This window comes from Dromaius novaehollandiae, chromosome 14 (genome assembly GCF_036370855.1).
Source record: "Dromaius novaehollandiae isolate bDroNov1 chromosome 14, bDroNov1.hap1, whole genome shotgun sequence".
Lineage (NCBI taxonomy): Eukaryota > Metazoa > Chordata > Aves > Casuariiformes > Dromaiidae > Dromaius > Dromaius novaehollandiae.
Genome location: NC_088111.1, coordinates 9,856,189 through 9,878,102, shown reverse-complemented (window position 1 = coordinate 9,878,102; position 21,914 = coordinate 9,856,189). Strand labels below are relative to the sequence as shown.

At 42.0% G+C, this 21,914-nt stretch overlaps 2 protein-coding genes across 9 annotated transcripts in view; one reads left to right on the top strand and one right to left on the bottom strand.

Annotated features, from left to right (window-relative positions):
• PDILT (protein disulfide isomerase like, testis expressed) overlaps positions 1–7,177 on the bottom strand; it is a 35,656-nt gene extending 28,479 nt beyond the window's left edge. For all 4 annotated transcript variants that reach the window (XR_010391608.1, XM_064520305.1, XM_026112076.2 and 1 more), the window contains exon 1: positions 6,804–7,177. Coding sequence is in view for 3 of the 4 variants with exons in the window: in XM_064520305.1 (XP_064376375.1) it covers positions 6,804–7,002 (199 nt within the window). In the remaining variant the exon portion in view is untranslated. The remainder of the gene's footprint in view (positions 1–6,803) is intronic.
• LOC112990395 (acyl-coenzyme A synthetase ACSM4, mitochondrial-like) overlaps positions 1–21,431 on the top strand; it is an 87,122-nt gene extending 65,691 nt beyond the window's left edge. For 3 of the 5 annotated variants that reach the window (XM_064520304.1, XM_064520303.1, XM_026112067.2), the window contains 13 exons: positions 10,316–10,581; positions 10,801–11,011; positions 12,726–12,933; positions 13,819–13,962; positions 14,835–14,991; positions 15,882–15,961; positions 16,980–17,103; positions 17,687–17,767; positions 17,920–18,021; positions 19,461–19,588; positions 19,720–19,819; positions 20,469–20,588; positions 21,242–21,431. In XM_064520304.1, the coding sequence (XP_064376374.1) occupies positions 10,381–10,581; positions 10,801–11,011; positions 12,726–12,933; positions 13,819–13,962; positions 14,835–14,991; positions 15,882–15,961; positions 16,980–17,103; positions 17,687–17,767; positions 17,920–18,021; positions 19,461–19,588; positions 19,720–19,819; positions 20,469–20,588; positions 21,242–21,328 (1,743 nt within the window). In that variant the 5' untranslated portion in view covers positions 10,316–10,380 and the 3' untranslated portion in view covers positions 21,329–21,431. Of the gene's footprint in view, positions 1–2,483; positions 2,619–3,674; positions 3,771–10,315; positions 10,582–10,800; positions 11,012–12,725; positions 12,934–13,818; positions 13,963–14,834; positions 14,992–15,881; positions 15,962–16,979; positions 17,104–17,686; positions 17,768–17,919; positions 18,022–19,460; positions 19,589–19,719; positions 19,820–20,468; positions 20,589–21,241 lie in introns of those variants that run through there. The other 2 variants (XM_026112065.2, XM_026112064.2) reach the window with 2 other exon arrangements.
• The last annotated feature ends 483 nt before the right edge of the window (positions 21,432–21,914 follow it).

The following is a 21,914-nucleotide window of genomic DNA, read 5'->3' as shown; positions in this document are numbered from 1 at the left end:
TGTCAACCTCTATAGTTTTAAACTGAGCTAATCTAATGTTTGCAGTTTGCAGTGTACTTTAAGATCTTCCAATCTGCAAATACTGAGGATTATTCTAGAGTTTGGCTCCTTATTCAAAGTATTCAGTCAAATGAGCATGTGTAAGACACATCTACCTAAATGGCACATGCTATGCGTCTCTGCAGCAGGCAACTGCAACATCAGCCACTGACTCTTATACCTGCCCAGACCTGTGTTTCCACTGTCCTGCTCACTTTTGGTATGTGTATTGTGCAAACAAGTGACTCTTTTCAGAACAATTACTCCTAAGGGCTGACACAGGGATTGCCAAAGAAGCCTACAGAAATGAGGCACCCACATCCCACTATGTTTCACGGTGCGTTAGGTTCCTGTAAGAAATGTAGTTGTGAGATGCACCTGCTCCGGATGGTTTTGAACTGTTTGCATTCACCCAGACTAGCCAAGCATGGAGAGGGAGACCATGGTATGCGGAAATCAGTTCTTGGGACAGGAGTATATTTTGGATATTGGCTTTGTGAGTGAGCTGACCATCTGGTTTACACGTTGGTTTAAAATCAGTTGTGCTCGCCCTGCTCCCTAGAAATCACCATTCTTATGAGCTACTTATTTGGACAAAATAAGCTTTTTCAGTAATATTACCTTCAGCTTTTGTGCTTTGAAAAGGCCATGTTTGTCTTTAAGAGTAACCCCCATCTTGCCTGTTAAATGTCACTGTCTCAGCATGGTTTGTTATTCACAGGCTGCAGGAACGCTCCAGCTGACCCGGTGCCTCACTGGATGCACAGACCTTGTGTGAGAATAGATAAGCATCACTTTTTGTAAGTGTGAGTGCACTTGGAATACAAAGCAGCAGCACAAGGTCTGCACAGCTTGTGTGTTTATGTCTGTAGGTTATTCCCCAGGTGTAGCCAGGGACTAAAGACTTTGGAGTGAACGAGACCAGAGCTGATTCTCCTAAAGGTCTGGGGAGTGGAATATTCATTCGTGTCTGTGTCCTCTCCTGGGCGCCTCTAACATGCGGCAGAAAGTGGCAGCAGCGTGTGCTCAGCAGCCAGTCCAGTTCCAAAGTATGCAACCAGCAGGTTAAAGAATTACAGAGCTGGAGCTCGAAGAGGCTGTAAGGGTTCATTGGTCTGACCTAAGGCAAGCTTAACCATATCTAAACCGTTCTTAACAGCTATTTGACTAATCTGGCTTTAAATATTACCATGAATAGGGATACCAGAGCCACCCTGGGCATTCTCCTCTAGTGTCTCATTTGCCCTCCAGCTCGAAGGTGGTCTTTATCCCTGACCATAACGTGGCTCTGCTATGTTCAAACACGTTGAATTGCCAGTGGACATGAAGAATAGTTTAGTACCTGCTTCTTTGCAGGAACAGTTAATGTATTTGAATGCATTTAACATGTCTCCTCTCAGTTGCCACGTGGTCAGTTGCTGATGTGGGCTGATGCACTGCATTTTATTTTTGGGCAGTAGGCGTGTTGTGGGGGCTATTCCTGCCTCTCAGGGCTGGGAAAGCCTTAAACATGGCTGGTATTCGCCATGCTGTTTGGAGGAACCGAAGGCTGCTCTTTCATGGAGAGATGTGGCACAGTTGCATAGTCCTGTGAAAACCATTCTGACAGTAAAAAATGGCAAAGATTTATGAAAGGCTTTCCTCCTGCCTTGAAGAGAAATGCATTCGGAGATGTGTTTTCCTGCATTCAGACAGTGCTTAATCACAGTTGCTGTCCTGCTCCTTCTCTGCCTGGGAAAATTAGAATGCAGTAAGCTAACACGCGACTTGAAATGTTTACAGTTTGTAGCGGTGTGATGTTGTGCTCGTGTTTGAGTATACTTGTGGGTACAGTTTTTCCTTCCTGTGGTGACTTATTTTCATCAAAGCGCTCGGAATTTTTTATTTAGTTTTTCCTCTTTCCAAGATATGCAAGTCAAACTAAAAAGCAACACTTATTCTGCAATTAAGGTCAACCAAGAACGTATGGTGTAAATGGTAAAACTCTCCCATGCGGACGTAAAGTCTACTTTCTGCTGGTGACAAGCGCTCTATTTTCCCTATGCTGGTAGGTATTTGAGTAATGTTTAGAGCTGTTTAACATGGCGGGAGATGCCACAGACCAGGCAGCAGCAGTGTGAGCTTTGAGATCAGGTGCTAAGAGCACATGTAGGGCATGTAGCCCAGCGCGGCAGGCAGCGCAGCCTGTGTCCCCAGGAGGGCAGGCACATTGCTGTGTGCTGCTCGCATGGTTTTTAGATGTTGTTCTCTGTTCTTTTCCAAAAACACAAAGAGAAGCTGGAACTTTGGTTATTTCCTTGCTGCAGAAAGCAACTGGGATGAGAATAGGAGGGACCCAGATTTCTGGGTCGTTGCTTTGTGTCCGTGCTGAAACTTCACCCTGTGTACTTTGCTCAGCTCATTAGCGTAGCCTCATGCTGCTTGGCAGAAATCAGCATATCTTTTTATAGTAAACATTGGCTGAAAGAAAGCAGAGCTGGGACATAGGGAGGGTGGAGCTGAAGGGCATTAGGAGGAGCTGAGAGTCACTGGCCAGAAGGCATCAGAGCAGGCCCCATCTGATGAGTATTGTGGGACTGGTAAGTAGGTAATGATATACAGCAGGGAGAGGGTTGGGGTGTTCTCAGAACAGTTGGGCCTACGGCAGATCCTAGAGCACTCAGTCAGAGTCTGCAGCTCCAACTTTGCTCTGTCTTGGTACAGCACCAGAACAAATCCCACTTTCTGGGAAATGTGGTATTCCTTCCCGTTCTCTGTCTCTCTGTAATTGAGAAGGGGTCAAAAGGAGAAAGGTCTGAGGTCTTGCATTAATTCTGGATTTCTGAAACTAATTCCTGGCAGCCCCACAGATATCCTGTGTGATCTGGGGAATATTGCTTTATCTCTTGTTATCTTGTTTCCATTAATAGTTCCATGTTCACATAGATTGTTTATTTACAAAGCCTATTTTAAAGAGCAGGACATAAAATATTAGGACGTAAAATATTTTATGGCCTCTGTGTGCAAGTGCATGTCCACATCTTGTCTGTAGCTGCTCTGTGCTGTGGCAATGCAAATGATTACAGCACGTGAACCAGCTGGTTGAGCACTGTGAACTCAGGTTTCCCTCATCACTGCAGGGTGGTCTCTCACTGCCCCAGGGGCTCCGTAGTGGCGTGACTCCAAAGGGTGCTATTGAGAGTGAGGCTGGTGATTTCCAGGTGATGTATCTGGGCTCTGGAGCCAGTCGGTCTTGTGACTGATGTCATGATTTTCCGTAGGGACTGTAGATGCTTGTATGGTTTGTGGGAGGAAAGGCAATCCGTGAGTTTTCGGTCAGCCCTTCAGATAGTCATGGCAACCTTGAATCCAAACCAGAATGCAGTGAGGATGACTAGAGCAGGAGAGGTTGGGGAACAGTGTTTCATCTCTGGCTTTTTCAGAAGATGAGGAGTAGAAGGGGAAGATCTGTTCTTGCTTCTGAAGAAAGCCAGTAGTGAGGGTAGTGGGATATAAGAGAGAGAGAGAGAGGTCCAAGACTCTACCCTGAAGTAGGTGGAACAAGTCTTGATTTGGATCTCCCACATCCTGTGAGTGCTCAAATCCCTGGACTACTATGTTCTGAATAATTCTTTCTTCATCTCTCATTTCTTTAGGAAAATTTCCACATGTCTGCTTTCCATTTGGCATTAGGCTGAAATCCTGAAACCTCAGCACTGTTTGCAGAATGGATTTGTTGATCAGCTCGGACGGTACTAGTGAGGCTTGGCTACAAACTTCTCTTAGTCCTGGGCCTTTAGGTTCTGTGGTTTGAATCAGCTCTCACAGAGCTGCGAATAGAGCTTACCAGGGTTTTTCTGGTAAATTATTTTTCACCAAAACAATTCATCTTCAGAGGGATCAAAACAATTCACAACTGCAGGCTGTATTTGGCAAGTAGTTTTAAACAAATAAAAATAGTCTCACTTAATCTCAGCAGTTTCAAAAGTGTTTTTAATCAACATTTAAAGAAATTTCCAAAGTGATAGTTCTAAAAGTTTTTAAAATATTTAAAGCTTCATAAAATTGTTTCAGGATGTATGAAATGTTTGGTATGATCCAAAATTATTTTATTTTATTATTTTGTTTATTTTTTTTTGTTACAAAAAATACAAGTGTTTTCAGGTTGACCTACATTTATTGTTGTTGCTGTTCAGATTTGCTGGGGAGGCAAAAGAATAAATTATATACACTTCTGCTAAGTTAGGTTATTGCCTTAATTTCAAATATCTCTTTCAAATTCAGAATAGATTTGGGATTTTCAGCTTGTGTCTCTCTCTAACAATTCCTCCAAATGAGTGCTAGTTTGAAAGGTGTTTGTATCATTTAAGATTAAAAAGCTGTATAAAAAGTCCAGTGGGTGTGTGTACAGAGCTCAGTGAGCAAGGCACAGTCGATAGTGCAGCAGATCAAGGTCAAGCCCAAGGAACAGAGCCAGGGCTTTTGCAGTCATATGCAGATTAAAGAGTCTGTTGCCCATAATCCTTAGACATGTCCATAATAAACCTATTTCAGAAAATGTTCCTGCCTTAAGTACTGTCCTTTCCTGCTTGTTTGGCAGAAATGGCTCTTCCTGGAAATTTCCATCACTTTTTAGTTACACTGCTGTCTCCTACAGGACTGCCTTATCTCTGCCTCCCTCCTCACTGGTCCCAGTACATGGTGTCTAATGTGAAATGTGAAGTCTCTATGCATTTTGACCTCAGTCCTGCTACAGGCTGAATGATCATTCATGATCCAGCAAGGCACTAAACACAAGGCACGTACACATGAAATCACAGGCATATCCGTTCAAATTCAGTGTGAGCTTAAGCGATCGTCTGGAGAAGGGACAGAATGAGCATTGCCCCATGAGACTGGGCTCCCTGGTAGGCAACGTGAAATGAAAGAAGAATGCACTGAAGGAATATATCAATGCAAAATCAATACTATCCCCAGGCCCCTGTGAATGGGGGATGCTCCATAAACCCACTTACATCTTGTACCTTGTGGTGCTATGAGAGGGGGGCTGCAGGAGGGTGGTGTAATCAGAGCCACCCCATCTCCTTGTGTCTTACTGTGGGGCTGTGAGACCACACTGGGAGCCCGTGAGGTTCAGCTCTGTGAGAGTGGCAAATGGAGGCTAATGGAAGGGCCGTCGTCCTCTTTGGATCCCAGGTAAAGCCATGCCCAGGAAGTGTTCACAGCATCAATGTTTATCACATCTTTAAAAATGTGTTACTGTTAAACAGTTCCCCAGCAGCTGAATTCTCCTCCAGCTGTGCTGGTTGCTGGGGAATCTGCTCTAAAGCAACGTTTGTTCTCTAACGAGCTGCACAGAGATCATATATGGGCTTATTATGACTAGGGCCACTGGCAATGAAACTCAGAAGGGCCTTTGAACTTGGCCAACCTCCTTTGATCAGAAAATCATGCCCCTGTGCCAGGCAGAGGCTTTCCTTGCGCCCTGTCACTCCAGCTGCTGCTCTGTGTGTGGGAATGGGAATATGTGACTTTGGGCACTGGCCAGGGGTGCCGAATTGCTCTTTTCAGATGCAACATGACTTTTTGCCAGGTTAAAGAGACTGTAAGGTGGCCCTCAGATGTGGTTCCGTGGTCCGGCTAAGCCACTCTAGCAGCCAGCTGTCACCGCACAGAGAGGCCCAGCACTCCCGCTCCCACTCAGGCCAGGTATTGCCCTTGTTTCCTCAGCACTGGTCAGGGAGCCACTTCAGGGAGCTAAACCAGCCGATAACTAACCTTACCAAAAAGTGCTCAGTTCCCTGCCTGCTCAGCCAGAGTGGTCAGCGGGCAGGCCAGAGGCGTGCTGGTGCTGGGAGGGATCCGGCGTGCATGGTGCAAGGGCTGGCTCTTCTGCCCCCGTGGCAGCTCACCGTTATGTTGCATTACTGAGCATGAAACAGCAGCCTCAGGCTGGGAGAGGGCACGAATTGCAGCTTACAATCCCCTGGAGCTGTTTTGCTCTGGCAGTGGGGCTCTCTGCTGCCAGCCGAGTGCCAAGAAATATAGCTCCGTGTGTGTGGAGTGGGAAATGATGCAGCATCTGAACTTCTAGATGAGTAACATCACAGGGATATAGATTTTGGCATTTGCCTCTACCATTTTTTTCTGTAAGGCTCTGAGGTGCAGCTCAGATGGTCAGACCTTCTAACTAATAAAATTACTCAAGATGCCCTGCTTGTTTCCTCCCCTCACGCAGTACGTGAAACTAATAGAAGACCGCGAGCCTGCCTTCACCTAACCAAGTGCTAATTTCAAGGAAAGAGTCTTGCAGTCCTATGTAATGAAATTACACACACCAGAATGTTGTAAAGAGCCATTCCCTGAAGGCCAAAGACCTATAGAGGAGAGACGCCATGCAGCAAAAACCTCGTAAAAGCACTGACAAAAATGTGAGAGAGAGAAAAGCCCTCTCTGATTTTTGCGTAACTAGAGTTTCACCCGTTACTGCTGCAAAACACATGCTTGCAAAATTAGGCCGTGGAAGCAGAGAGAGCTGAGTCAGGACTGTGCATGTGTGTGGACCCATCTTCATATCAATAGCTGTCTTATGTAGCAGGCTGATATTTAACCACCCCAAAAATGAATAAATGATTGTAGTTTTAGTGAGAAATAGACACGTAGACAAAACAAACAAGGACTACTGGAGGGCAAGACAACAGTAAAATAAGCATGCATTAGTGCCCTGGTATTAGTCATGCTCTGCAGAGCCGTCAGGGTAAGAGGCAGGGGAGACGGGTACTCACAGAACTCCACCAGCAGGTACTTCGTTTCCTTCAGTGCTTGGTCAAAGTTGTTCTTTTTCAGCAGGAGGACGTCGTTCTCCTTTTTGATTTTTGGGAGTTTGGCTTTTTTCGTCTTCGTTTCATTTGGACTTATGCTGTTTACTGCTGGGAAGCCTGTGAGAAATAATAATGCCAGAAAGAAAAACTGATGTGCCTTCATCCCGCCCTGCCTTTATTCGCACTGGAAAAGAAGGAAAGGAGCACTAAGTGGCAATGTTTGTTGCTCAAATGGCCGTTGCTATATCAGCCAAACTAAGTGGTTGATAAGGCCGATAACAGAGTCTACCACCAGTGGAGCCAAATGTACCTCCTCGCTGGAAGATTAATGCAGTTAAATACTTTCTCATTTTTAGCAATGTTTGGAAAAACAGCTTCAGTGGGGAAGGTGGGTTCTTTCTGGTCCTATAAATAACCAGAATATCTGGAGAGAAAGTGAGGGAGCACGTGAAGAAATACTTGGCCAGAGAAGCATGAGTGTTGATTCATAATGCTCTTCTCGAGTTAGAGAACCTGCTTCTGTGGCTGTTACCCAGCACAGACCTAGAGACACAGCAGTAAGTAAGGTACCTGGGAAAGTATTTGGTGGTTGCTCCTCTGATTAGTATTTGGTTGTCCGTTGCACTTATGGAGCTACTTATTGTGGATCTGTTTCAGAGCATAGTGAACTCAAGGAAAAACTCTCATTGCTTTGAATGAGTAGTTTCGATGTCTGTGTTTCTCCTGTGCCTTGTCTGTGAGGCTCCAATCTCTGCTTTAAGTAAGTGCCATGTTATAGGTCAAGTAAGGTACTACTTTGTGGGTTAAAACGGAAGATTTTGCCATTGGCCTTCAGTGGTGGCAGAATTTCATCTGGCCTGAAGAGCTTGTGACCCGCATTAATCATCTAGTGATTCTTAGGACAGCTATAAACTGTACGTCTGTGTATGAGGCCTCCTTAGCTAGTCTTCTCAAAACATGTTAAGAAGTATCTTTGCAAGAATATTAAGAAGATGCCATCTACTAACAAATGATTCTTTCTGTAAATATTTGTCAATCTCTAATTGTAGCAGAAACATCTTTGACCCAGCCTTAAACTGTGCTGAAAGTTGGAGCTAGACTGTACACTGGAAGCTGCAGCCTCTCCAGAGGAGATCGAGCATCTCCTTCCCGGTGGTTGGTTCATTTGTACAAGCAAGGACTGAGCTGACTTGAGGACAGGAGTGAGAGGCAGAAGTGTTCATAATTGTGGTTGATATGGTAGTCTCCATATTCTTGGGGGCAGCAGGTGACATTCAGATTAGTTTGTTTTTGTGCCAGGTGTGAGTGGGGTTTGGTTTCAAGCGAACCCTTTCTTATCACTCTCAAAAGCTTTGGGTCGTAATGCACCGTGAGACATGCCCTGTTAGCCCTCCTGCAGGGCACCTAATGGGGTAATAAGGAGTTGTGTATTCAGGCTGCTTGCAAGATAAGATCGCACATAAATACAGATGGAACAATCAGATACTAAAGAAAAATAAATCAGGAAGATAAGAGTCTCCTGTTTGACTTTGTTGTCTGTAACAGGCTCTTTTCCAAAGTTGTCTTTCAAATAGTATCCTAGGAGGGTAAAAAGCATCTTCCAGAAGAGCAGGAAAAAAACAGTAAGGCGTGTTTGGTCTGCACAGGCCCTTTCTTAAGTTAGCCCAGAAGGCAGCCTAAGGCTCCTGGAGCACACGCGGGATGACAAAGCCATTTGCTTAGAGAGTTGGTTTTCCCCTGGCTGCCGCTGAAGCAAATCACCTCAAATCCTTCCTGGAAACCTCCAGTTGGGGAATAGGCACCATATTGGAAAGGGCTGTCGACTTCTATGTCCTGGAAGGAAACTGAAGTGAGGAAGGGAGAATACAGAAGTCAGTCCTGCTGGGACGTGTTTCCAGTGAGGGATCAAGTTACAATTTTGCGAAGCTGAACATAAAATTGACATTTTAGGAGTATGATATTTTGTCTTAGGTGCACAGCAAATTAGGTCACTGTTTCTGCTCATTTCTTCATCAGTGCTAACTAGATCTGGCTCTCTCATTTTGTGCTTTACCGTGTGAGAGTGCTGTCTGTGGAAAGTCCGCCTTCTGCAGAGCTGCCGGGGCAGCCAGCAGGAAGGGCCCGGTGCGGTATAAATACAGTGGCTGGGCCTTCTGCTTTGTGGCCATTCACACCACAAAAGTTGTTTTGTGTTTGAAAACCAATGAAACATGTTTCATATGTGAGTGAATTTTCTTTCCATTGCTCATTTGTCTCACAAAAATGGAGATTTTAGTGACATTAGTTACTCGTTTTTATTTGAACATTTTGAGCTGCCACTCTCCAACTACACTTGAAATACATAATGCCAAGGTGAAAGTAACTGCACGGTATCCCTGTAAGATGGGTACATACTGTTGCCTGTAAAACAAGGGGAAGGTCCAGGAAGATTTAAAAGCTGGCTCCATTGAGTTGAGGGAAAGGTTTCCGTAGATTTAACAGGGTGTAGATCCCTAAGGACTTGGTTAGACTCACACCAGACTAGATTCTGGATCTATGAGTAAAGACCTGATTTTCTTGACTTCTAGAGTGCAACTTTAAATAACTATAGTATCATCTATTCTGTCTCTTCCTGTATTTTGTGTAGCCAAGACTAGGAGAGAGTGGAAGTGGTAGAACTTTCTTTGCAAGTACGTTTTTACAACACGTAGCTTTTTCCAAGTTGCACACCTCTGCTGAGGTGAAAAGCAAATGAACGTCTTCAGAATTTCACCTTCGCTTGCCTGGTGTTACATCATCCTTGCTATGATGCATGTTTTAAGGGTGAGGAAATGAAGAGCTTCTGAAAAACTCGTACAAAGAAATAACAGCTAAACTGAAAAAGTGTTACAAAACCTTTTAAGTCATCATATAGTGACTTCCAGAATAAAATTTTGTATTTATTCCATGCCTCCAATGAAAACAGAACTCGCAAAGAAATAAATAACTAAATTCATCAGTTTTATTGGTGTGTTTAGTGTGGTGAATCGCCATCTAGTGTATATTTAAGACATAGCATAATTATATGGATCATTTTAAATCAACGTAGTAAACAAAGTGTTCTGAGCTCAACACACTTTCTAACTAATGGCAGTGCATTGTTTCATTAGTGTTTTTCCATAAGCGGTTAAAGCAAAAAGTAAAACTTATAGGAATCAAGAGCTAGATATTTAGAGAAGGACTTGCAAGTGAAATCTTAGAGATGAGGTATGAGACACCTTCATCAGCTGATAAACTGGAGGACAAAGATTATAATGAAAAAAAAGGTTTACAGTCTCTTTGCCAGCAGAGGCAGAACACCTATTTTAAGAGTTGCAAAGAATCCTGGGGGAGAAAGGGAAGAGACAAAAACAACCTGTTTATTTAAGCTGGTTTGTATTAATTCATCCAGCATCACAAATTAGACAGCTTCCAATACCTGACTGCTTTTAAATGTTTTGTTTACTTATTTATTTCAGATGACCGATCCCTGTAAGTCTTCATCTGATTTTTTTTCACGTTGCTTGATAAATCATCATTTATCATGAGAGCATTTGTTAAATTATGGATTCCTCAGTGCTTGCGGATTCTCAAGTCATCATGCAGATTATTCCACGGATACCACAGGCTTCTTGCATCTCAGATTATTTCATATTATGATTCTATAAACCAGTGTGAAAAGGAACCACCAGAATATTTCAACTTTGCAAGTGATGTCTTGGATAAATGGTCACAACTGGAAAAGGTAGTTTCTTTTACTTCATGGAAATCTCAGATGATGGAAATCAATTTTGCTGATGGATGCTGGATAGCATTAGCTACAAAGTAAAATTCAGTATTTTCTTTTTCAGAAATACAGGTATCACTTATGAAACTACTTGCCAAGGATGTTGGAGTTAGTTTGGGTTGTATTAACCATTTTAAAGTTTGACTTCCTATTTTAATTTCTTCTGTTGCCTTTTAGGATGGAAGAAGGCCAGCAAATCCAGCTTTTTGGTGGATAAATGATGAGGGACAGGAGGTGAGGTGGAGCTTTGAAGAACTGGGATTTCTGTCCAGTAAGGCAGCTAATATACTCTCTGAGGCATGCGGTTTGCAGAAAGGAGACAAAGTTATAGCAGTTCTCCCTCGGGTCCCTGAATGGTGGCTACTGAATGTAGCCTGTATGCGAACAGGTGAGTAACTTTACTGATCTCTTGGACAGAAAGAAAGAAAATAGAAAAGATGTGAAAAACACACTAAATTAATTTAAAAAATATAAACAGGAGTGAGGCTGCTGTGCCCTGTACAGTTCATCTCTTTGTACAGTGGAAGAATTGGCAGCACCTGCACAGGGACTGAAGCCACGTTATACTAGGTGCTACGCAAACACCAGTCAGTCAAATCACATCCTAAGTTGAAGCCAGTGGAGGCTGAATGCTTACAGTCTAAGGCCAAATTTGGACAGTCACGTTATCAGTGTGGACATTTTTAATGCAGTAAATTATATACCCAGACCGTTTAACAATTCAGTATAATGCAGATTTCAATCTTTTCATCTTTCATATGAGGAAAGGCTCAGAGAGCTGGGACTCTTCATCCTGGAGAAGAGAAGACTGTGGGGGCATCTTCTCAATGTGTAGAAGTATCTGAAGGGAGGATATAAAGAGGAGGGGGCCAGACTTTTCAATAGTGCCCAATGATAGGACAAGAGGCAATGGGCACAGACTGAAACACAGAAAGTTCCATCTGAACATGAGGAAAAACTTGTTTACTGTGAGGGTGACTGAGCTCTGGAACAGGTTGCCCAGAGAGGTTGTGGAGTCTCCTTTCTTGGAGATATTGAAAAGCCATCTGGACACAATCCTGGGCAACGTGTTCTAGGTGACTCTGAGCAGGAGTGGTTGGACTAGGTGATCTCCAGAGGTCCCTTCCAACCCCAAACATTCTGTGATTTGCTGTTACAGTTTTGTAAATTGTTAGGAAGAATTTGACCTCATTGCATTTTTAGTAGAAATTGGGTTGAACAAAATATTGGCTGAACGTTCATAATGAAACAATTCAGCATTAACAGGGACGTGGCTAGGTGATTTTGTCCCACTCTTAAGCTCTGTGACTCTTATTGATCTATCCAAGATTTCCTGCATCATGATTCAGGGTTGTCATTCAGAATCTCAGTGCCTCAGATTTCCAATTGTAGAACTTGATAGGTACTCCTGAAGGTGCAAGATGACCAAAATCCATCATTTAGAACAAGTCTGCTATAATCCTTGGGAAAAGGAGGCATAGAAGCCCAGTACCTTGATCTTTTTCCTCTTAAAACTTGATTTCAATCACATTGTGCCCATTATCCAAATGCACATCTGTTTGTGTTATAAAACTGAGGGATGTGTTGACTGAGCTATGTATTTAAATACTTAAGATACCTGACTTCCATCTGTTTATCCCACATCAGAGGTATTAGTTCCATATTGAAATGAACAATAGCTTTATCCCAAATGTAAATATAATCCAAATGCTGGCCTCATTCATATACTCAATTAAGTAGGTAATTATCTCACCACTGACTTCCTGAGTTATGAAGCACAAAGAAGGTTCTGAAAAACACCCCAAATCTAGATCTTACTGATAATGCAGATACCTTTAGTATGGGTGACACAAACCCCAGCATCAGTGTTGCAGATTTTGGGGACTTTCAGAACCAGCTAAGATCTGGCAGGTTGGGTGTGTCCCAGGTCATTCCTTGGCTGCAGATTTACCCAAGCTGTGCCTTCGTATATGACTTCTGTTTCTCAAGGAATAAATTCTTGGCAAGGAACTCAACTTTTCTATGGCTGGGGTCATCTCATATAAACATAGTAAGGAGGAATGGTCATTTTTCTAAATTGCTGCTTTTTTTTTTTCTTCCAGGAATTGTCTTTATTCCAGCAACATCTCAATTAACAGCCAAAGACATTTTATACCGACTCCAGGCCTCAAAGGCCAAGTGCATCATTGTCAGTGATGCACTGGCACCTGCAGTGGAATCTATCATGCCTGACTGCCAGTTTCTGAAAAGCAAAATAATTGTATCCAAAGGCAGCAGAGATGGGTGGCTGAACCTCAAAGAACTCCTTGCGTGAGTATCAGCTGTCTTATCAGCACCTCTGTGAGACAAAAGATGTTGCATCAATCAGGTGGCATTGCTGAGTTCTGGAGGAATCCTTTGTTTTGGGGTTCATTTCCAAAATACAGATGAGTTAAATCTTTGTATCCCTCTGTCAGCTCATTGTCATCGCTGTATTAAGTACAAGTTCTTCCAACACACTTTTGGGGAGCTGGGTTCAGGTCTGTCAGCTTCTCCTGATTCAGCAGCCTGTCAGCTTCTAACACCTCGCTGCTTCCACTGTCATCACAAAGCAAGTGCACGTAGTACTAATCTTGCGAACAGTCATTTTGTGCCCGTCTTCTGGAGCGCAGTGCCCTAATGCCTCTTGAATTCAACCAGAAGATATCCGTTGCTGACTCTGGGTGCTCAGCTAACATGGTGTCAGTTATTTCTTTTCCTTGACAATCTTGGTAGCGCAGACAGTCTGGATTGCTCGTCAGTCTCTTGAACTTAAATGAAGTAATGTATCCCTAAGACCATAATCAGTGCCTGTATATGGCACCTATTGATTTCAGATTGGGAGACTGTGTTTGTTGAGGCAGAAATTCTTTTTGCATCTACCTGCTCTTAGCCACAAGCACCTCGAGAGCCCTTACAAAATAGTTATAGGTAAAGGCAGTGGAATATGCTCTAGGTGCTCATATCTTGAAGGTTATGATGTACAAAGCACACTAGTCACTAGCAGAAAGTGCTCTGTCACTCTCGTATGATACCTGGTCCAACTGTTTTTGTGAGCTTAAATAATTTTGGACTGAACATTTTCCTATTTATCTCCTAAACCTTAAACAATACTGCTTCCTTTGTTTAAAAAAAAAAAGTTCAAACAGTAACTGTCATATACTTTCCCTTCTGAAGGATGGCATCTGCTGACCATAAATGTGTCAAGACAAGGAGTCAAGACCCGATGCTGATCTATTTTACTAGTGGAAGTACAGGCTCTCCAAAAATGGTGGTGCAGTCCCACAGCAGTTATGGCATTGGATTTACTGTCAGTGGCAGGTATAATTTACAGTTGCTCCCAATGTCCTGATTAAGTGACATGATCACAATTAAATGAAAGTGTGACAGTAAAAACTCCAGTAAATGCAGATATTTCGTGAGTGCAGGATCTTACTTTTTTCCTTACCTTTCCCCTCTCGCAGTAGAACACTGGTTATTAAAAGCTTTTTATAGATTCAGTTGAGATCATCAGCTACATTGTTCCATCGCTCACAGGGCTGACTGAAGAGTAGCAGTCAGGATAACCTGCTTATAGCAAAACCAGACAAAGCTGAATTCTTCAGTATTACGTGGACATTTCTGGAAAACTAGAGCCCCTTGGACCATAGCCTTATCTGTTAAAAGTCATAGTTCATAGATTGCAATCTATGGCTTAGCACTGCTTTGCTTTCACTGAATATCCTTCCCTCTGATTTATGCATCCCAAGGAGAGAGAAATATCATGAAAACCAAAGAATATATTTCCCAAGACATTCAGAGTTGGCACTTGGTAGTATGGAGTCAATAGAATTTAGTTAGTTTCTTGGAGAAATAAGCTGTGATTTAGCAGATCTCTGTAATTTACAAGGTGGGGAAAGCCTACCCCAAATGGTATGTTCAGTTTTTGATCTGGAACCAGATTCTGTAATTCAAGCCATGGATGTTTTGCACTATTCTGGAGTAAAGCAAACATTGGAAATGTTAAACAGGAGGGAGTGAAGGGAAATGAGAGAATGTTTAAGATTCCCTTTAATTTTTGTGAACTTTGGACTTGCTTGCTGACACCACATCTTCTAAGGGAAGCCTCCTGTCCTTTGCTTTAATTGTGCTGTGACCTGTGTTAAGGTCTCTCACACTGTGTGAAGCATTTTTTTTCCTCTCTGCTTTATCAGGTACTGGATGAACTTGACTCCCTCAGATATAATGTGGAATACCTCTGATACAGGTTGGGTAAAGTCAGCTTGGGGCAGTGTTTTTGCTCCATGGATCAATGGATCATGTGTCTTTATACACAATATGCCTCAGTTTAAACCAGCAATTATTGCAGATGTAAGCATAACATTTCATACTGCGGGTTTTATTTCCATTTTGCATAACTGAAGCAGTCTAGCTGGACTCCAGTGCATACCTACCCACTGCTCTGCAGCAGCGTTCATGGTACTTCCCACATCTTTCCTCTAAAGCAATTGTCCTGTCCTTTGATGCCCAATAAACTAAAGGAACAAGGCATTTCCCTCCTGATTAGGCCATGTGATACTGCTGCAAAGTGGGAGAGATGTGATGTGAAAGATGGAGGATAAAGTGAGCTCAAGGTTACTGCTGTCCTGTCCCATACTTAGCCTAAAGCTCACTCTGAGTATGAACATCCAGCCTGTTTGAGGGTGGGCATGGGTCAGTACTCAGAGTATGACATAGACCTGAGCTGGGGCCCTATTAACCTGAATTTTCAATGAGTCACCAGCATGTCTATTCCTCCTCCCTTGTGTTTCTCAGAACCAGTCAGCTGGCCTATTCTCCTCAACATCAGTCTCTCCTGTAGAGAGGAGAACCAGTCTTCTCCAATAAAACTGGAAAAGCTTCATTCTAGTTCACTGTTTTCACTTAACATTGAGTCTAGGACATAGTTGCCCCAGGAAGCAAAAGCAGTCTTACCTAGAACGACTAGATGCACTCAGTGGTCATACATTTCCATGAGTGGTGTTTGTTGGAGGGAAAGTATTTTATTTTCTACAAGAGCAGGACTGGCTGATAGAACCACTCCACAGTCAGGATCTCTCATTAAGACACAGTAATTCTCTGTGTTGAATTCATGTTGCATTTTTATAGGTTTCATTTTGCAAACATTCGAGTATGTAAGTCATGTTAATCACCCACATGTTTGCAAGGTCAGATCCACTGTTGCCTTTTCCTTTCAACAAAATAACTTTCTCTTTTTCTAGACTCTCTCAAGATACCCCATTACCACCTTTTGCACAGCCCCCACAGCCTACCGCATGCTGGTGCAACATGGTTTGAGCAGGTACTGCACGCCTCTCTACTGCAGGAGTAGCAGAAAGGCTGGGATGTAATGCTATGACAGCTGTGGCTGTTTAGTTGCTTATGTTGCTTTATTTTTTCAGTTAAAAGAAAGCTAATGAGAAAAATTTGCTCTCAAAGGAGAAGGCTATGTTCTGAAGTGTGTGAATAACTAGTCATACCTTAGGCCAGTCAGGCTCCAAGAATGAGTCTTTGAAAAGACAGTGCAATGGAAATAAATGAGTTGTTTAAAGTGTCACTTCATCTGAACTTAGGGTTCACAGTTAGCTTTAAGTTAGGGAGGGTTTCAGACAGCACTGGATCAGGGAATTTCTGGAGCACAGTGGAGTTCCCAGATAGCTGAAGATGGAAATGAGCTGTTAGAGGACTTTCACGTGCTGAGAGTTATTTAGCCGGTGTTCCCACTGACCTGTTACACTATAAAATATTCAGCTCAGGAGAAATGTTCAAAATGATTTGTAAGCAGTTTTCACACCTTCAGCAATGCACTTCTTATTCTCACACAGGTCTTTCATCTAGACACAAACCAACTGTGTTTTAGTATTGTGCCCAGGCTCTCTGCTGCTGGTATCAGATCCTTCAGCCTTCCTTTTACTCTGGAAAATTCTGATTGTCTTATTTAATCTTGGATGCTGGCATGTAGCCCCATACAGAATCTGCTTTCCACCAGCATCTGATGTGCTTGTCCAAATCTTTTCTACTATCTTGTAAGCTTCCTCAAGAAAACACCTTTGTTCACTCTCTTTCCAACAAAGTGTGTTAACACTTTTTTGCCCAGACTACTCCAGAGATAAACCGCCCTGCCCTTGGTGGTAGCACGAACAATCTAGGAGCCTAATTCAGGATTCTGTAATAGGATTATTATTGTCATTTCCAAAGTAGCTTGTGAAGTTTTAGGCATGCAATACCCTTTGAAAGTTGAGGGAGGCTGCCTGATCAAGACCATTTACTGCTCTTTTCAAAAGTTAAGAGAATTACTGTTCTTTTCTATGTCTCTCAAGCTACAAGTTCATGAGTCTGAAACACTGTGTATCTGGAGGGGAACCACTCAATCCTGAAGTGATGGAGCAGTGGAAAATCCAAACAGGCTTGAATATCCATGAAGGTTATGGCCAGACAGAGACGGTATGTTTGTATTCATTCCTGCAATATGCCCTTTCAAAGGTAACAATACTAAAGGCACAAAGTGCTTGATAAATCAGTGGAAAAGGTGAGAATCATTTAGATAAACTTTTGAAATTAGCTCTATATAATATGATTATATAGTTCCAAAATCAGCTAGTTGTATTTTTTAAGGTTTATAGGAAGTATGATGACTACAGAGTCCACCCCCCTGCACAAACCGTGCACAAATCCTGATCAGATAACTTGTAGTAGATTCATTCATCTTTGTTTAGACATCAAAAATAAAAAATAATTTGCTTTGGGTATCAACTTGCCCTGTATGGAGGTCTAATGGAAAGTATTAAATCAACTTATATCCAAGACCTCTCCGTAACTGATCATAACAGAGCTACCAAAAGTCAGATTTAAGGCATTCTCTCAGCTCCTGATTCGGTCCTTGTCATGACACAGGCATTCTCTCAGCTCCTGATTCGGTCCTTGTCATGACACAGTCATGTGGAGGAAGATTTTTGCCTAATCCAAGTCAAGGATAAAGTTTACAAGATGCTGCATTAAAAAAAAAAGATTACCATCTGTTATGCAGGTAACAATATGTGCCAATGTGAAAGGAATGAAGATTAAACCTGGCTCTTTGGGAAAAGCCTTGACCCCTTATGATGTGCAGGTATGTTGCTACGTTACGTTTTCTGAGTTCAGCTGCAGTTGTGGGTACGTGAGTAAGAGAATGCTGGCTGTGCCCCTCTCTGTCTTCCCTGTGTGATATCACAGATATTTCCCTGAGCTAATCCAAGCAATAATGATATGTCCTTTCTGCAGATCGTAGATGACCATGGGGCTATTCTCCCTGCAGGAGAAGAAGGTGACATTGCTGTCCGAATCCAACCTAAGCGACCATTCTGTCTGTTCTCTCAGTACTTGGTAGGTTTGAGTTGACTTGGCTGTGCCTGTTGAGAATCTGAAGAGAGAGCTAGTGCAAAGCTCTGTTGACTTACTGAATCCTTATTGAGCAGGATTTCATCCGGTGTGTTCACAAGGTCTCACTAGGTTCCTTGAGCACTTTGAGCCTGATGAGTACATTGTGCTGCTCTTCCTAGAGCAGATTGACTGACTGGTGTAACTTCAAGATCCAATGTGAACCAGGAGATACCTTGTTCCGGACCTGTACCTGGCACAGTTAGGATGGGCTTTATGTTCAGTGCATCACTCCCCATCTATTCCACCTCTATTCTTGGATAAGGGTTAATGAAGCAACCCCATAAAGGCTGCTGTAATACACTCTTAGCTCAGGTAGACTCTCCAAAGGGCAGAAGAAGCATCTTTTTGCCTCATACAACCGTCTGAGGCACGTAAAATATTGTTCTGTTAAATCTTTAAAAATAACACATTTCAGTGTCTCTGGTGTCAGAGCAGGTCTTTGTGTAATTACCCATCACACACATGATGTGCGCAAGATCAGCAGCACAAAAACGAACTACAGCACAAGACCATCAAGTGTAGATAATCTAATGGCCTTATGGTAGTGGCGTATATGACCTAACATGACTATTCAAATGGGACTATTCAAATAGCCTGAAAGTGGAACAGGCTAAAAAAATGTGTCAGAAGGATGGCTGTTTTGGTTCAGGTCAAAGGTCAGTGTAGGTTCGTACTCTCTCTGGTGGTGCTGAATAGTAGCACATACTTAAGAAAAAACTAGGATCAGGCAAATATAAAAATATTCTTCTCCATTGCATTTGGACCATCATGTTGAAAAACCTTTAGGGAACCTGTCCATGTGCTTAATCCCCTTCTGAACCCACACAGTATTTGAGTCTCTGTAACATCTCCTGTCTGCAATTGGCACAAATTAATTGCTTGTTGTGTTTTTTAAAAAAAAAAAAAACCTTCCCTTTAGTTCATTGTCTTCCATTGTCAAGCTGTTTTTCCTGTACAATCTAGCCCCAATAAATCAATGTAGTTAATGAAGTTTTTCTTGTAGATCACCTGGTCTGTGCTTTGGTCCTGAAAGTCAGAAGTGAAAAGTTTCCATTGACAAAAGGTTATTGTGGAGACCCCCTGCAATAATAAATAATTTATCTAAGGAGAGTAGGTTATACCCTTAAATTAGTTGCTGTGATGGATGGGCATTCTGATGGAACACAGCTTTTTTTTCTCTAGAACATTAATACACATCTTTTCCAGCTCTCTCATATTTCACTGCACAACTGCTAATTCATGTGGTTCTGGTTTTTTAGCTGAAGGCATTAAAAAAAAAGCTATAAAATAGTCTTGATCATTTTTAGCACCACTGCAAAGTGAGAATTAGATTTCATTAACCATTAGGTAAATATTTTGAAATGTTGTTTGACTGTTGTCAGGATAATCCAGAGAAAACTGCTGCCACTGTGCGTGGAAATTTTTACATCACTGGGGACAGGGGGATTATGGATGAAGAAGGATATGTCTGGTTTGTTGGAAGAGCTGATGATATAATTAATTCCTCTGGGTAAGTCGGTTGCCTTCAAATTTGCTCTCATTTTCTTGTTAATGATACTGTGTTTTATCACAGTATTCAGTTGGGAAAGTCCAATTGAATGGCTAGCTTGCTACTGCTCTCATATCTGCATTTTCTTTTAGGTATCGTATTGGTCCATTTGAAGTTGAAAGTGCATTAATACAACACCCTGCAGTGTCAGAGTCAGCTGTTGTCAGCAGTCCTGATCCAATTCGAGGGGAGGTAAAAAAAAAAAAAAAAAAAAAAAAAAATAGAATTGCATTTTACTGTAAGCATCAAGTTCCCTATGTGTACTAGGCTTACCTGGAATTCAATATGTTTCAGATTTTGAAATCAAAGTAGGTTAAAAAATTTTTTAAAAATCATGCCCTGACAGATTTTAGAATTTCAGAATTACTCCCCTGTTTTCAGAGTTTGCTATGGAAAAAAGGTTTGCATTTTCAGATTTATTGTGGCATTTTTTTGTCCAAGAAATTGTATTCAGGATTTTAGTTCTCTCTTTTTGCCACTAAGCGTATGAAATGATATCCAGAGGGTATCATTTTTCTTCTTACGTTTCTCAACTTTGCAACATTTCTTTGAGCTCTGGAGTGAGATTTTCAGCTACTTTTTTCTGTTCTGAAACTTTTTAAAAGTTTAGTGTGTTTAAAGTTAAGAAGAAAAAAAATGAAAAAAATTTAGCAACCTCCGTAATTCAGAATATATCCTTCATTATATTGTATTCCGTAACAAACAGCCAATAAAAAGAGAAAACTAAAGAGAAAACTCAAATTTTCACATTTCTCAATTTTGATATTGAGTTTTGGCAATAGAAATATGCCTTTATTCCCACATCTGGAAGTAACGGAGTCCCTTAACTTTTGTGGTACAGGTAGTCAAAGCCTTCGTTGTTTTGGCCCCTGCCTTTGTATCACATGATCCGGAAGAACTAACTCGCGATCTTCAGCAGCATGTCAAAAATGTGACTGCTCCTTACAAGTATCCGAGGAAGGTAAGTACACCACTTTTCCCCATCTTCACCATAAAAAGACAGGTCTTCTAATTGTGCCAGAAACTGAACTGGTTTGGTCCTGCCTCAGCTCCTTTGTCAACTGTTTTCTGACAAACGCTCCAAACATAGTTAGGTAAAATAAAGATAAAGAAAATAGTCTTTTGTAGCTGTAGCCTTGGATTCGCTGTGTGTGCTAGAAAGGACCCAAAGGGAGAAGGAAATGATGTGATTTTTCTTTGCCAGGTTCCAGTCTTCCTCTCATGAGATAATAGGGTTTTCAAGGGACTCCAATAGACAGGACATTCAGTCCTCACCAAGTCCTTCCTTGAGTTCTGTTCAGACTCCCAGCCCGAGCAAGAGAGAAATTCCTGCTGGCATCAGGGGGTGGAATCCATCCCTTATACCCAGCGAAGACGCCAGTAACTCCCTGACCCCGACAGCTTAAGCACTGACCTCTTTGGGATTGTGGTACTTGCCCCTGCAGCTGCCTGTGCGGTCTGGCTAAAATGTATAGTAAGGAATTTCACTGTCCCAGCCCAGGCTGTGCAGCTTCCCACCTTTATGCCGTGGCCATAATACAGGTGTGCTTTTCCTTGCGTCTCAGAGATCACTCAGAATGTATTTGGCTAAAAGTGATCATTTTTGCCATTCAGATTGAGTTCGTTCAGGCTCTGCCAAAGACTGTTGCTGGGAAAATCCAGAGGAAGGTTCTAAGGAACAAAGAGTGGGGAAGAGCATAATGTGATCCAGAAACTGAGGAGACAATATTTCTACCATCTATACTGGCCACAGCACAGCGTTTGGACTTGGCATGTTATCATTACCCAGAGCACTAAGAGAACATATGGGAGAACAAGCTACCAAAGAAACAAAAGAAAGGAGACAGCACTCATGACTTTCATATATCTTGAAGAATAATTCCATTACGACTATAGCAGGATATGTGATTTTAGGACCACTTTTGCCATAAATTTACAGTTTTTTTTAAGAAAGAAGAGAATGCAAATAATTAAGAAGAATGAGGAAGAGAGATGGGGAGATTTGGGAGTGTACAAAGGTTCAGTTTTTTACTAGAATTAATATAAATAGCTTCCTTTTAAAAAAAATTTCTAACTACAACATTTTGACAATTACAAATAAATGAAATGAGAAATTCATAAAAGTGTTTGTCCTGTAATCAGTATCAGTAGTGATGACGTGGTATTCTCCCTTCAAAAACTGTCACTGAAACATTCCTGAAGTCTTTTTGGGTGGAAGGAGGAGGACACATTTTTCAAACAACTTCTCTGTGCCTTGATGAATTCATGTTCTAGTTAAATGGTTTAA